Source organism: Marmota flaviventris, assembly GCF_047511675.1.
Source record: "Marmota flaviventris isolate mMarFla1 chromosome 5 unlocalized genomic scaffold, mMarFla1.hap1 SUPER_5_unloc_2, whole genome shotgun sequence".
NCBI lineage: Eukaryota > Metazoa > Chordata > Mammalia > Rodentia > Sciuridae > Marmota > Marmota flaviventris.
The window spans coordinates 12,513-27,623 of NW_027287680.1; the positions used below are offsets into that span (position 1 = coordinate 12,513).

Below are 15,111 nucleotides of genomic sequence, written 5' to 3' on the forward strand. Positions count from 1 at the left end.
ATAAACTTGTTCTGATGACGTTCTGGTGACAAGGTAAAACTCCTCTTCATTTTAGATACAACACTTGGATGACTTGGATTCCAAAAATCCAAGTAACACCCAAGGGATTCCATTCCCTGTAGTCACTCATCTGAACCACAGAAACGAGGGACCAGTCTGAAAGAGACACGTATGGAGCAAGTGCAGTTCCAGCTGTGAGTCATCCCTTTAATGAAGTGAAGCCTTAGAGGGAAGAAGAGGGAGGATGTATCAGTTGTTAGGAAAATGTAGGCTACTGGTAGAAAATAACATCCTCTATTAATAAGATCTAAGGTGCGACTCACATAATTGTCGTAATTGTTAAGGTGGATGGGGAACATGCAGCATTTTTTTTTTTCATAAATGCCTAAAGTGTGTGGGACTGCATATGGGTTTAGAGAGTGATTTTTATAAAAGAAGGTGGAGATCTCAACTCCCTTTATCCTGTCTATATAAATGTCTGAGCATGTGGTTGTAGTGCTTTCTGGGAAGTGTCTTGACAGAGAACCTAAGCTCAACAAAGCAGTCTTGATCTGAGTTAGCCAGCTGACACCATGAAACTATCAGGTGTCTTTCTGCTCCTCTCTCTGGCTCTTTTCTGCCTTTTCTCAGGTGAGTTGTTTTCTTAAAATTAAAACCCCGTATTATACTGAACTGTAGATGAGAAGAGTAGTTCTTCAGCCTATTTTAAAATTCTAACAATTTTGATACGAAAGACCTATTAGGATAGATCATCATAATAGGGATGATAATGATTGTGATGATGAAAATGATGAGGGTGACAATGATTAAAAAGAATTGCCATCTACCGAGCATATCCTCTACTCTAGGCATGTGCTAAGGGCTGTTATGTATCATCTCCTTATTCATTAGTATAAGGAGTTCAGATCCCTGTTTTATATATAAGAAACTGTGGCACAGAGAAGTTAAGAAAATTGTCAGAGTATTTGCAAATAGTAAATAGAATTTCTAATTTGAATCCAGATCTTGTAGACATCACAGTTTATGCTTGCTTCAAAGAACTAATCTGGAGGATGGGTAATTGCTTTAAAATATTGACCTTAATTTTATTGTTGGCTTTCTAAGACAAAGGAAAGCTTTTGTGTCCTTAGTAATTATTACAAAGGCACCCAAATAATTAATATTGAAACAAAGGAGAAATGCTAATTCAATAAGGAAATTCTTGAAGTTATTGAGCCTTAGAATGCAGAAACATGTTATTTGTGAATTAAACAACTTTTAAGCAGGGGGATATATTTGCCACCTTAATGAACAACAGCTGTATATTTTATCAACCGAAGGAATTCAAAGACAATCATACCTCAATATGACTTCTTTTCCTCTGGAGACAAAAAGATTTCTAGGTACCAGGTCTATCTGAATGGACAGACCATTTGTATCTATTTTTCTTCCTTATTATTCTAGTCTTCTATGTTGGGGTGGATGGTGTGTTCACTAGGGTGTCTAGACCCAAGCAAGATCTAGTCCCATCTCGTCTACAAGTAACTGTCAACGGAGAAATGTCTAAACTCTATGAGTTATTCTTTCTTGTATAAAATGCTAGAAATGAGACTAAGCCCTCACACTTTCCATGTATGATCTATTGTTTTCTGTGACAATAGCAGATGGGTTTTGGTGTATAAAAGATTTTAAATGACTTGAACTTCTAGAATCAATTTTTCTATGAGACTTAGCTTCTGGAGAAACCTCTGCCCACAGTCACTGGACACATTTACATAAATAAATATATTTTAAATATGAAAAGAACTGGATAAAGGATTCCTGTGATGTTATGAATTAAACATGACTACTAATGTCAAATAACTTTAATGAGTAGTTCAATCAATTCCTGAGATGGGAGGAAAAAATAGACTTGACTAGGTTAAAATTTAGTTGCAAATACAGTTCCTGAAATACGTTGCTATCTTCTTGTTGCTTCTCTTTACAAAGATGAACTGATCATTAATAGTGTCTGATTGATTTATATTCCAAATTTATCAAAGCATGGGTACTTCATAAACATACTACTATTAGGAGCAAATGTGCCCAAAAGTCAAAATGTTGAAACATAGAAAGATGACTTTCAGTCCAGGCATTTCCATTTTATGGCTTTGTGACCTTTCTGAGCCTCATTTTTCTCATATGTAAAATGGGATATGAAAGGACTACCTCTCTATGGGGAACTAAATGAGAAAAAATGCATGTCAAGTGCTTAACAGAGTGGATGGGTCTTAGTAAGTGTTCAACAAATGTCTTTTTCTATTGCAATAATTAAAATCATATTTGCACAAGGGAGAATTAATTGTTAATTGTAGTAATTTTCCTAGGCCATAAAAATCACTGAAAGTATTTACCAAATTATAGACTCCCAGATCCTATCTGGGAATTTTCAAGGGGTTGTCCAAAGAACTAGTATGTTTAATAACCACCTACTCTGCTAGTTATGAATCCACGAGGTTGGTAAATACTGCTGGAAATTATTACTAACTGCCTTTCAAATTTAAAAGTTCTGTTCTCTCTTTATCCTCATTAACACAGAGTGCACTTTAAGGTATTTCCAGCTGTCCTCTCTTAAGTGATGGCCAGCATTTCAGATGTGTTGTATTCATCCACAATTCTCACGAGGTGGCCTTGGCTCAAACTCAGCAGCCAAGATTAGACCTAGGATTTTTATTGTTTCAGTTTTTAACCTCTGAACTAACTGTTCACAATCTAAAATCATGCAGGCTAGTTCAGAAGGAAGAAGAGGAAGAGAAACAAGATTGCATATGTGTATTGTTTTCCTCTTTTAGGAATTTGGAGAGATGTGGAAGGAGAAATGAGGCCTAGAGAAGGGAATGGGTTGGTCCTTACCATTTATTTGGCTTAAACTTTAGCATCTCAGTTCTGAGCTCAATGATAAGTGGACTCTCCAACTCTGTAACAAAGGCTTTGGGGAGGAACTGCATGGACTGCATTTGGGAATATCAATGTTAGAGGAGATTTTCGAATCCAACTTCTCCAAAATAATACCGAAGAGAGTAAGTCCATCCTCATAGACAATTAATTACTAGGCCAGTAGTATCACAGACATCTTCAGATCCTTAGACCATTTTCTCCCATCTCACCTTAACCTCCAACAAATATTGCCCCTTCATGGCCCGTGCCCTTACAACATAACTTTCCAAGTTTCTTCTGCTCCCTAAAAAAGTGAGCAGATATAAAAATTTAAACTACATGCCATAACTTCTTGAGATAGACAAGAGCCAGGAACAGGTTTTAGGGATTATTTAAGTTTGCAAATCTCAATCTGCACATGCAAAAAAAATATTGCTTGTATTTATATATTTGTATTTTACACTTTTTTTCAGGTGTCGTCAGCCAAGGAGGACAGGTCAGTGCTTAATGGTGCTTGGTTGGTATTCCCTGGCCTAAAAGTTTTCTTTATGATGTGAAAGAGCAAAACAATGAGCAGACAGGCCCAATGCAGAAATCATCTGAAATGATGATTTTTTTAAACTACCAAATTTAAAATAGCCTATGTATGCATTCCTATATTTTGTTAGAGTAGTATGAATATAAATTAAAAATAGGAAAGATATGAGATAAAATTTAGGCTCTATCCCTGACTTCATTATGTGATCTTGGGTGGGGAAATTGGGTTCTCTGAGCTGCGATTTCGTTAGTTAAAGAAAGGAATATTATTATTCACGTCCTAGAATTGAAAGTACATATAACTTGCATAAGCTCTATGAAAATATTTGAGAAACTATAAAAGTTACATGTGGATTACTTATTGATTAGTAATTAGCCTCTGGAGGAGTTAGGACAGCAATATCATTTCTGTTTTAGAAATAAGAGCTGAAAGTAGAGGACTTGTTTAATATTGATGTTCTGAATTGAAGATACACAGACTGGCACAGTCAAATTTAAACACAATGTTGGGTTGAAACTTGGAACTCTCACAATTTGTTTTCATTGTTAGGCTTTTTTTTCTTTCAATTAATTCAACATGTTTTACTACCCTTCATGATCTAACTATCAAAAACTGATATAAATAAGTGCTGTCCTCTCTGCCAGTTCTACTCTTATGTCCTCAATGATCTAGACACTATTTTTTGTTTGTTTGTTTCTTTGTTTGGTTTTTAAAAAGTGGTAATTGAATCCTGGGGCATTCTACCACTGAGATACATCATCTGTCCTTTTTATTTTTTATTTTGAGACAGAGTCTTGCTAAGTTGCCCAGGCTGAACTAAAACTTATGATCCTTCTGTTAAAGTCCCACAAGTAGGTTATAGGCATGGGACGCTCTGCCTGACTACACTAGTTGTTGTTTAGTCTTGGTGTATCTAAGAACTCTTGGCATCAAAATTTCCAGACACTACTGCCAACTGTCTGAAGTTGGCAAAGAAGTTGAAAAATATTTTCCAACCCTAATATACCCATTATATTGCACAACACTTTGTTTGATTCAAATGTATCATCTTGGAAATTAAGATGCAATTTAAAATTAGTGATAGTTTACAATTAATTACCTCTGTTTTTGTGTGTTTAACACATATATGCATGTGTGTTTGTTTTGCTCTTTTAAAATTGACTCACCATATTTTAATAAGTGTAATAGCAATTCTACCTTAAATATAAAGGCACACACACACATGAAAAGAGCATAAAACTCAGCCTATGTGTTTCACATCCTATTAGGTAGTGAAATATGATGATAAGAGAAATGAGATATATCTAAAAGGCATGAAATATAATCCCAGTTTTCTCATTAACATACAAATCACTTCCTTTCTTTGGACTTTCATTGCTCAGATTTTTAATCATATTTTCTAAAGTTCATGTAAAATCCACTATTTACTGATTTTATTCCTTTAGATGGGCCGAAGTCTTATTGTTTCTTTGCTTCAGGGTCACCTGAGATGTTTTTCAGATATATAGATCCTCCTACAAGAGACTGAACAATAATTGCAGAGGCAAGGGGGTCTGGATCTTCATTCTAAATTATCATCTAGGTGACACACATACAGAATAAATTCTGATCTCTTTTCTCAGGGAGAAATCTGTACAGAGAAAAGCACTGGCCTTAGAGCCAGACAATGCAGATGAGTCCTAATTCAAATACTCACTTGCTCTTTGATTTGGGTAACATATCTTCTCTCCCATTGCCTTGGTGCCACAACTTTAAGATGAGGGGTAGGATTCAATGATCTCTAAGACCTCTTTCCCCACTAAATATTTGAATCACTATGAACTAAGCCTGACCTGTCAAGACTGCTGTCTTTCCTCCACTTAAATAGAAAGGACAGGGAAGGTTCCGCCCTTGCTGATCATGTCATGGCTACCCTTCCTCTTCTGCATGGCTGGAAGGAAACTGGGGCAGGAAAGGAAACTCACATCAGGAGCATGCCTGCTCAGGTCAGGTTCAGACAAGACCAAAGGAAGTCCATCTCAACACTCAAGTCATTCTTTGTGTGTCAGGAATTCTCTCCATGATGAATCATCTAATGGGAGATTATAGTTAGCAATTTAAATTATAGACCTTTAAACATTTCACATTCTTTCATAAAGACTGTTCATGGTCAACAGAGAGCATGTTCCCAGACTTTTGGAATTCATGTTCCAATAAAGTTTTCCCTATAAATATAAATGATTCATATTTGACCAAGTCTTTCATTTCCCTAGGATTAGAGGGTTAGGAAAACTGGTCTTAAATAACATATTAATAAGAACAGTAAAATAAAACTACTATTTACTACAGCAAGCATTTCATTAAAGAAATTGTGGGACAACATCAAAAAGTTTAAAAGACATTCTCAGAAAAAAATAGTCCTTTGAACTGAATAATTTTTTTTAATTACTCACATTGCTTTTAATGTTTTCTATTTTCCTACCAGGCTCTGTATTTGGGAACCATATCTTTAAAGTGTTGTTTAGATGAGTAGTCTGATTGGAACAAACAGTGAAAACATATTCAAAGGCAATGATTTACAAATATATTCTGCACAATATTTCTTGAGATAATTGTTTATTCTTTTTTTATTTTAAGATAAATATTGGTGGGATTTAAAACAACTAGTAAAAACAATGTTCCATGATTAGAATGAGTTTAGGACTCTTGAATGGTACTAGTTACCTGGATTTTACTTAAAATTAGTAAACTTACAGATATCTAAATATGGTTTGGAGATGTTATCCAGTATCTACAACTTAACTAGAGATGGAAAACCCAAAGCCTCAGAAAGAGGACATGGCTGGCTTGTCTGCCAGTGGCAGAGCAGCCGGGAAACCAACACCCCAGGACCACTGGATCCATATGACCAGGGCTTGAAGCAGCAATAGAAGGCCATGGAAAAGAACTTTGAGCTCTGTAATTATCTAAACAAATATGAGATAGTGATCATCATCATTTCTTTCTTTATTTCTTTTTCCTTTTTTTTTTTTTTTTAGTACTGGGGATTGAACTCAGGGGCACTGGACCACTGAGCCACATCCCCAGCCTTATTTTGTACTTTATTTAGAGACAGGATCTCACTGAGTTGCTTAGCACCTCGTTTTTGCTGAGGCTGGCTTTGAACTCAAGATCATCCTGCCTCTGCCTCCCAAACCACTGGGATTACAGGTTTGCTAATCCTAATTTCTGAAGCAAAAAATATGACAAAAACAATAGTACAAAATGACTTTTCTGTTCATATAAAAAAGTTTTGAAACCCAGGAGGAGAAGAAGACAGAAAGCAGAACTTACTCTATCAGTTCAGGCAAGTAATGTTGAGAGCTAGTTCAGGTAGTAAATTTGAAATCAGTCTTATTGAGGTTAAAAAATAAACAAAAGGAAATTTACAAGAGTCAGGAAATGGCAATGTTTCAGGCTGAGGGTAGGCAGAGGAATCCAAAGAATGATGCTCTTATGAAAAATGGGGGGAAAAAAAGAGTGTAAAGCTAGAGGGAAAGATATAGAGTTATATTTTGGACATAAATACATATTAAGTATGAATCAAGTTATTGACTAGAGATGTCATATACTATGACAATTCAGAATTAGAGTTTGAGATATTGATGAAATTCAAGGAAAAAGTCTGGGATTTATCAGTATTCTTTGGGAAAAATATATGTTCTTAGAGAAAATCAAGTGTATTAAATTATCTTGAAAATAAACATGATTAATGCCAAAGAGGGATAAAAAGATTTTTAAAAAGAGAATAAGTAGTTGGGGAACCAGAGCACTGACATATTACAAAACACTACAAAGAGTTTTTAAAAGGTTGAAGTAATAAAGAGTCTTTTAAAAGTACATACTATAGGGAATCACAAACTTTTTATAAACAGCCAAGAGGGGTAGTCTGAAAGGCATCTTTTAAAGAACAGTTTCAGCAGAGTAGGAGCTGGAAAAAGCAAGGGGAGGGCATGTCAAGGCAGAGAAGGATTAGGGGGTTAGGAAAACTGGTCTGGTGAAGGATGGAGTTGATTAAGTTGCAAAGATAGTGTTTTGGGGAAAAGAGATGTCATCCTACATTGAAGCATGTGTGTGTGTGTGTGTGTGTGTGTGTGTGTGTGTGTGTGTTATGTAGTTATACGTGCAGGCATGTGTGCTTGTGAGATTGCAATTTTCTACTGGTTTTATTTGTTCATCTAAAAAACTAGACTAAAATATTTGTGATCACAAGTCTTTAGTTGACTTGGTTGGTGACCCTGAAAGTTCAATTTTTCAACTAAGTCAATGGTTTTGTTGACTGTTATGGGAACTGAAAGGTTCACTCCATTCTGAAATGTTTTAGAAACTACAGTTCTTTGAAGAACCACAAGGGGTCAGGCTGATACTACAATATCATTCTTCTGAGTCTTGACAGTCTTAAAGCTGTAACACCAAAGTCAATAAATGGAATTTCTTCTTAAATTCAACACCACCTAAACAACACAAAATACAATAAATATCATTAAAATATGATGAATAATAATGAGCTCCAGAAATTCTGGAATGTTATACAATTTACATAACTGGTGTTTACGACAGAAATCTTCCACATAATACTTGGTATTTTACAAAGTGCTTTTATAGGATTAATCATGACATTATGATAATCCTAATTGGTATTCTCAGGCCCATGTTGAATATATAGAAACTTAAACTTAGAATAGTGAAATGTTTCCACAATGTAATGCAGCTAATAAATGAAGGAAGCAACATTTAAACCCAGGTCACTCTAATTCCATCCACTAGGACAACCCCTAACATTTCAGAAGCATTAGGGGCATTTTAATTATATTTAGAGGGATTTCAGACCTCCTGGGTCTTCTAATTGTCTCATGCATGAAACTTCAAAGGAGAAAAGGGAATCCTCCCATCATCTACTGTCTAGACCTGCTTTGACTTCTACTAAGGAACCAGTTATTTGGGTTCTATTTAAAGGAGCCCAAATTAAAAATATAAAAGATGAGAAGAAATTCTGGCAAAGGAAAAGCATGACATTAGGAAATCTTAGTCTACTTCTCCCCAGGTTGTGAGAACTGTGTTCTCTTTCTAGCCCCGATATTCTCTTGTGTCACTCTGCCTCATGGAAGAGATTTGTACATAACTCTGCAGAGGCATTTCTCATCTTCCCCAATTCTTGGGCCCACAGAGAGTGGTACTTCTTCTGTCCACAGCCACCATGCTAAAATTTCTCACACAGTGAATACAGGGAGCTCTCTAGATATAAAAGAAGAAGCATTTGGCCAAAGTTGCTATTTCTTTCACCCAACTGAAGAACTTGAGACTTTTATTTAAGCTGCTTCACTGAAAGTAGTCACTGCTAAATCTTGGACCATTAAACCAAAAAGGGCCATTAAAAACACATAATCTCAGGGGCAGGCCAGTTTCTATGAGCTGCAGATGCCTGTCAGAGCTTCAGTTAGGAGAGACCTCCGGTGAGAAGGTTACTGTCTACATTCCTAATCCAGAACTATTTCAGATGGTGCCCAATGACTGTCTACAACTCTTGCATGACCAATTTTGACCCCTATGAACAACCCTGAGATTCTGGGAACCAGGCAGATCCAATGTTCTTTGGTTCATTTGTTATTTGGCTAAGAAAATGGAGTGCTTCGTCTAAGGTGACACACATAATCATCAGCAGAAAGTACTTGCTGCAGACCACTGCAACTTAAAAGAATGAAATCCATCTGTTCTAAGGAGCTATGCTGATTGGTTGGATTTGATATACTGAAATTCTTCTCCCTCCTGGTCCCCTTTCCAGGGGACATAAGCAGGGATATCAAATGGGCTTGAGGGAGGCAGGGTCTGGAGGCTCTCAAAGTGGATGCTCTCCCCAAGTGCCTCTTCCATATCTGCTTTCTAAAGGACAAAAGAGGCTGGATCACAAGATCAAAGGGCCGCAAGCCAGGGAAAGGTGCCTTAAGGAACCGTCTCTTTCAAGTAAGAGACTTTCTTGTTTACTTTGCTCACTGTCTTGAGACTCTAGATGGAGCTGCCTGGTGCTCAGCTTTCCTCCTGCCTGTGCTGGTCCCAGTGAAGCAGTTATCATGCTTGGCACTGTCCTTATCCCAGCTCTTCTTTGCCGCTCTAATGCAGATGAGACTGTGTGCTTCCTGATACAGTGTTGGTTACCAATTCTTCTTTGGATGACCAGCACCCAGAACTGTGTGATAAAATATCAATGATGATACCTTGTTGAATCAAGCACACTGCTGTGAATGTAGACATTAGTGACTTAAATATAAAATACATAAGCTTTCCAGATAAAGGTGCCCTGTAACTTATGCAGGTCTCAAGATTGTCCAGTCTTGTGTCCATTTCAAAACCCAAGGGGATGATCTGTGTTCTGGAAGTAGGATGAAAGGATAGGATTATCCCTCAGGGTGGTGGGGAAAACAAGGACCAGAGCTGATAAGCCCCACACTATCCAGACTCAAGTGTATTTAGTGCCAAATTTCAACAAAAATGTGCGATTTGCAATTTTAGGTACTTTAAACTTAAAATATGTTTTTGACCTAACTGTATGACTCAATGATAAATTTCCCATGCAAACCTTCAGATAAATTTGTTAGTGTACAGTGGTCTGCTAACATCTTTTAAAAAATGATTCCTCTTGATTGTTCATATATTTTCCCAAAACATTATCTTTTAGATAAATGTTGTTGTGTACAAGATATACAGCATGATGTTATGAGATAAATATGGATATTAAAAGGATGGCCATAGTCAACATATCCATCACCTCAAATAAGTACTCGCGTTTTGTTTGTGTTGGTGTAGGAGCAGCTAAAATATACTCATTTATCATGAATCCCCCAGATGGTACAATTGAAGAACTGATAATCCTTATGTTGTATATGAGACCTAATAAGCTATTTTAATGAAACCTACATGTCCTGACTACAAGTGCAATCAAGGGCACATAGTGATAGATGATCTTCAATTCTCTCAGTAAGACTATATTGGAAATCAACCACAGTAAACTGTTGGAAATTCTGAACCAGCAATGAGAAGAAATATGTTCAAGCATTGGGAAGCCACTTAAATTTCCAGAAGACCAGAATTCCCATCTCTCAACTGATTATTAAAATATAGCTAATAGAACTCTCAAGATTATTGCTAGGCCCAACTGAAGTAATCTATATGTAAGTAGCTAAATATTATAAAGCAAATGATAATTATAAAACATTATTTTAATGGAACTAGAACAGAGATAAAGCAAGTTTCCTTCATTCACATGTAAATGCCACTACATGAACATAGCTGTTATTAGAAGGCAATCAGTTTAAGCTATTTCATATTGATTGTACCCTGCAAAAAAAGGCACAAATTTCATTTGCACAACATTCACCAAATTGACATTGCATTAAAATGTCAGACTCCTTTTGAAATACCACTATAACTGAGCCAATATATTAGTGCACAGGTGACATCATTCCTTCCCATGATTATGGTTACTAATCAGTCAAAACACATAGTCTCAACAAGACTAAAGGCAACCTCAGACTTCTTCTAAACAAAGCAACTTAGGCAGTCATTACTAAATTATTGTAGTGGGCACAAAAATTCAAATTCTACAAACAGATTTTGAGGCAAAATAACTTAATATAAAGACATTAGACTCTGGTTTTCAAGGGATAATAAGTGATGCTGAATCCACTGAAAAAATTATAAAACATTAGGTAATGTCTGGGGGCCCTTGAAAGGATCACCTATGTTTTTATTTTAATTTAATTTGTTTATTTTTATGTGGTACTGAGGATCAAACCCAGTGCCTCACACAAGCAAGGCAAGCACTCTGCCTCTGAGCTACAGCCCCAGCCCACCTATATTTTTATAGTATGCAGAAAAAGTATTATTAGAGCACATCAATACAGTTTTTCAAACTGTAATTTAATGACCTCCAAAACTACTCTCAGTTGGAGTAATTTATTGTTGAAGCAAAAATTCTTAACTATAGCATTGGACATTGTTAATGTATTCCTGAATACAATAATTTTACAGTGTTTTTCTTATAAGGAATTTCCTATGGCTTAAAGAAAGAGTCTCAGTTGTATTTAATGTATTCTACATAAGCAGATAATGAAAGCTATTCTCTAGTTCAGGAAGTTCTTATGTCACAACTATATATACATATATGTCACAAATATACGTATGTATCATATATAAGTAAATGTACATATCTTATATATGTACTCATACATATATGTATTTATTTATATACATATATATTGCAAATATGTATATATATGTATAAATCCATGCATATATCTCTCTATATGTATACACATATATGTTTGTGGCATATATATGTGTGTATACATATATGCACATATACACACATGTATGTACATATATATATATATATATATATATATATATATATATATATATATACACACACACATATATATATTTATTTGTGTGGTTTTAAAATTTTGCTGCCCAAAGCTTCTGTTTGGAGGACAGTCCTTGAGATAGAAGGTGCTGATGTAAATGTCACTGTGCTTACTTTGTAGATCGACTGTGGAGAGTTCCGTGATCCCAAGGTATTCTGTACTCGGGAATCCAACCCCCACTGTGGCTCCAATGGCCAGACATATGGCAATAAATGTTCCTTCTGTAAGGCAGTGGCGTAAGTGTCATACTCACCACACCTGTCCCTTGCAAGCAAAAACTTCCAGAATAAGACTGAGATGCTTTTCTTGAAGCATTTTAGAAAGTTCTACCCATACCTCACTATAGAGACTGAAGAAACAAGACTCAGGCAAATTGATTGAAAACAAATTGTCAAAAGCAACAAATAAAAAACAAAAAACAAATAATTTAAAAATAATGATCATCACTTTACTCTGTTATTATTAGTTTTGATTTATTTTAGGTTATTTTAAAAATTATATATCATATACATAGAAATAACTTTGACACCTTGTATTTTTATTTATTTTTAATTTAAAACATGAATTCATAATGAACACGTTGGTTAGTGTATAACATAACTCACTAATTAATACTGAATTTTCTCAGGAAGGTCAGTGGGGTAGAACAAAATTTGAATATATGGGTGCATACTAATAAGAGGTCCGGAATGTGTAGTCTTCTAGAAAATGACAAATACATGAATATTTGGTTCATTTTTTCACATCTTCTGTCAGGACAGAACTATGACATCAGAGTCTCTTTGCTGTTATTCCTTCTGTTACTTCTGCCTTTTCCATATGTATATCTATTTCCTCACTGAGAATGAGCAATTGGTGCTGAAAGATCTGTCTTATCAAAACAGATTTGCCAGGCATGGTGGTGCATGCCTGTAATCCCAGCAGCTCTGGAGGCTGAGGCAGGAGGATCGCGAATTTAAAGCCAGCCTCAGCAAAAGTGAGGTGCAAAGCAACTCAATGAGTCCTTGTCTCTAAATAAAATACAAAATAGGGCTGGGGATGTAGCTCAGTGGTCAAGTGCCCCTGAGTTCAATCTCCAGTACCAAAAACCAAACCAAAACAACAACAACAAAAAATCCCTGAGATTTGTTTAAGACTTATGCTCTCCAAAGTTAGGCCAGATGTCACTTGTGAGTGTATTTAACTAATCTCTGCTATATAATAGATATGGATATCTATAGAATCAAATGAGTGGAAGGACCATGACATGCCATAGCTAAACCTGCTTCCAACCTCTGTGCTGAGTACTTGGGATGTTGCACTGAGGATGTATTTGTCTTATTTTATTTTATTATTTTTTTAGGAAAAGTGATGGGAAGATTATCCTAAAGCATCCAGGAAAATGCTGAATTATAGCCAGTGTTGTATTCTGGCTTGCCGAGTCTCAAATCTCTCTTTACTTCTGTTTTTACTTTTCTTCAGCGAATCCCTTGAATTTGTAAAGACACACCTTCTACTCTATCTGGATCTTCAGGAGTTGATGATGTATTTCCCTTGATTCGCTTGTCAATAAAGTAAATTCTGCAGAAGCATTAACTGTGTTTTTACTTTGAGATCAAGAGAGAATACAGATACATCATAAAATTACTTAAGCAGCATGAAAGTGGATGAGACCTGTTTTTCAAATCTAAATTGACCATCCAATTACTGTGAAATTATAGGAAAATTATCTTTTTTTTCAGTTGTAATCTTCATGAGAGTAATGAAAGATTTTTGAAAAGATGGCCATGTGTTATTCTTACAATTATTTAAAAACACTATTTTTAAGAATTAGATCACATAATGCTGATTCTTCCTAGTTTAAGGAAAAGATTTGGTATAAAAACAAAACTTTTGTGCTTTGTGGACCATAGTATCCTCCTGTATCTGGAATAAGATCTAAACCACATGATCTAACAACATGTGGTACTCAGTTTCCCAGGGTCTACCAGATAGAAAAAAAAAAGAATAAATTTTCAGTAAACAGTGACTTTTTGATACATGGTAAACATCCAATGAATATCCAGTGAACATACCAAAATCTCCAAAACAATATATATTCTGAGAATGTAGATAAATTTTAAGCTTCATTGTGAAGTTAGAAAACTGTATAAATATTAGAAATCCTGGATTTAATCTGTTACCTGCTAGAGAAAACAGCTCCAATATTCCTTGGAAAACTGGGAATGGAACTATTATTTGACCCAGCTATTCCACTCTGGTTTGTACCCAAAGGACTTAAAATCAGCATACTACAGTGATGCATCCACATCAATGTTTATAGCAGCTCAATTCACAATAGCTAAGCCGTGGAGCTAACCTAGAAGCCGTGGACAAAGAAAATGTGGCACATATACACAATGGAATATTACTCAGCATTAAAAGAGAATAAAATCATGACATTTGCAGGTAAATTGATGGAGTTGGAGAATATAATGCTAAGTGAAGTAAGCCAATCCCAAAAACCCAAATTCCAAATGTCTTCTCTGATATAAGGATGCTGATTCATAATGGGGGTGGATGTGGAGCATAGGAGGAACAGACAAACCTTAGATAGGACAAAGGGGAGGGAGGAGGTATGGGATAGGAAAGATAGTGGAATGAAACAGACTTCATTACCCTAAGTACATGTATGAAAACACGAATGGTGTGACTCTGATTTGTGTACAACCAGAGACATGAAAAATTGTGCTCCATTTGTGTAATATGAATTGAATTGCACTCTGCTGTGATATATAACAAATTAGAATAAATTAAAAAAAGAAAACAGCTCCAGTTAGAATAAAACTGAAGGTTGAATACAGCCCTTTTGATAACCAGCTCAGTTTCATTGTAGCTGGCTCTATTCTGTGAAAACCCAGATTGCATATATAAATTGTCTCATCCTGAGAAAGTCAAATAAAAACCTTGGGATTTCCCTTTGATGTTTTCATATAGTAGCACATATTTTTATAAATATATCTTCCTGGGAAGATGTACACAGAGTACCTCTCTGGATACAGTTTCAATGTAATAAATAGCATTTACTGGGTGTCAACTTTGGGGCAGACTTGGTTATGAGTGTTGGATACAGCTGTGGATGGGAGTAAGATGGGCCAACAATCCTTCAACAATTAGGGAGAAGTAGACAAAAACAATGAATGTAATCAACAAGTAAGTGACATCCTAAGAAAGAAGGTGCTAAAGGTTGTAAGACAAAGTTCAGGCCGACTGTGTTCATAG

At 35.6% G+C, this 15,111-nt stretch overlaps 1 protein-coding gene across 1 annotated transcript; it reads left to right on the plus strand.

Annotated features, from left to right (window-relative positions):
* Positions 1 to 572: 572 nt before the first annotated feature.
* Positions 573 to 13,259, plus strand: LOC114079370 (serine peptidase inhibitor Kazal type 6). The gene is made up of 5 exons (XM_027920607.2): positions 573 to 630; positions 3,369 to 3,391; positions 9,338 to 9,412; positions 11,992 to 12,107; positions 13,214 to 13,259. Exons 1-5 carry the CDS (start codon positions 573 to 575, stop codon positions 13,257 to 13,259), a joined length of 318 nt encoding a protein of 105 aa, XP_027776408.2.
* The last annotated feature ends 1,852 nt before the right edge of the window (positions 13,260 to 15,111 follow it).

What these genes read in the sequence shown, in the direction of transcription:
- LOC114079370 (XM_027920607.2), top strand. Translation starts at nt 573, where the DNA reads ATGAAACTATCAGGTGTCTTTCTGCTCCTCTCTCTGGCTCTTTTCTGC. An exon ending in TCTTTTCTGCCTTTTCTCAG is followed by an intron (nt 631 to 3,368) that starts GTGAGTTGTTTT and finishes ACTTTTTTTCAG; the next exon opens with GTGTCGTCAGCCAAGGAGGA. An exon ending in TAAGGAACCGTCTCTTTCAA is followed by an intron (nt 9,413 to 11,991) that starts GTAAGAGACTTT and finishes CTTACTTTGTAG; the next exon opens with ATCGACTGTGGAGAGTTCCG.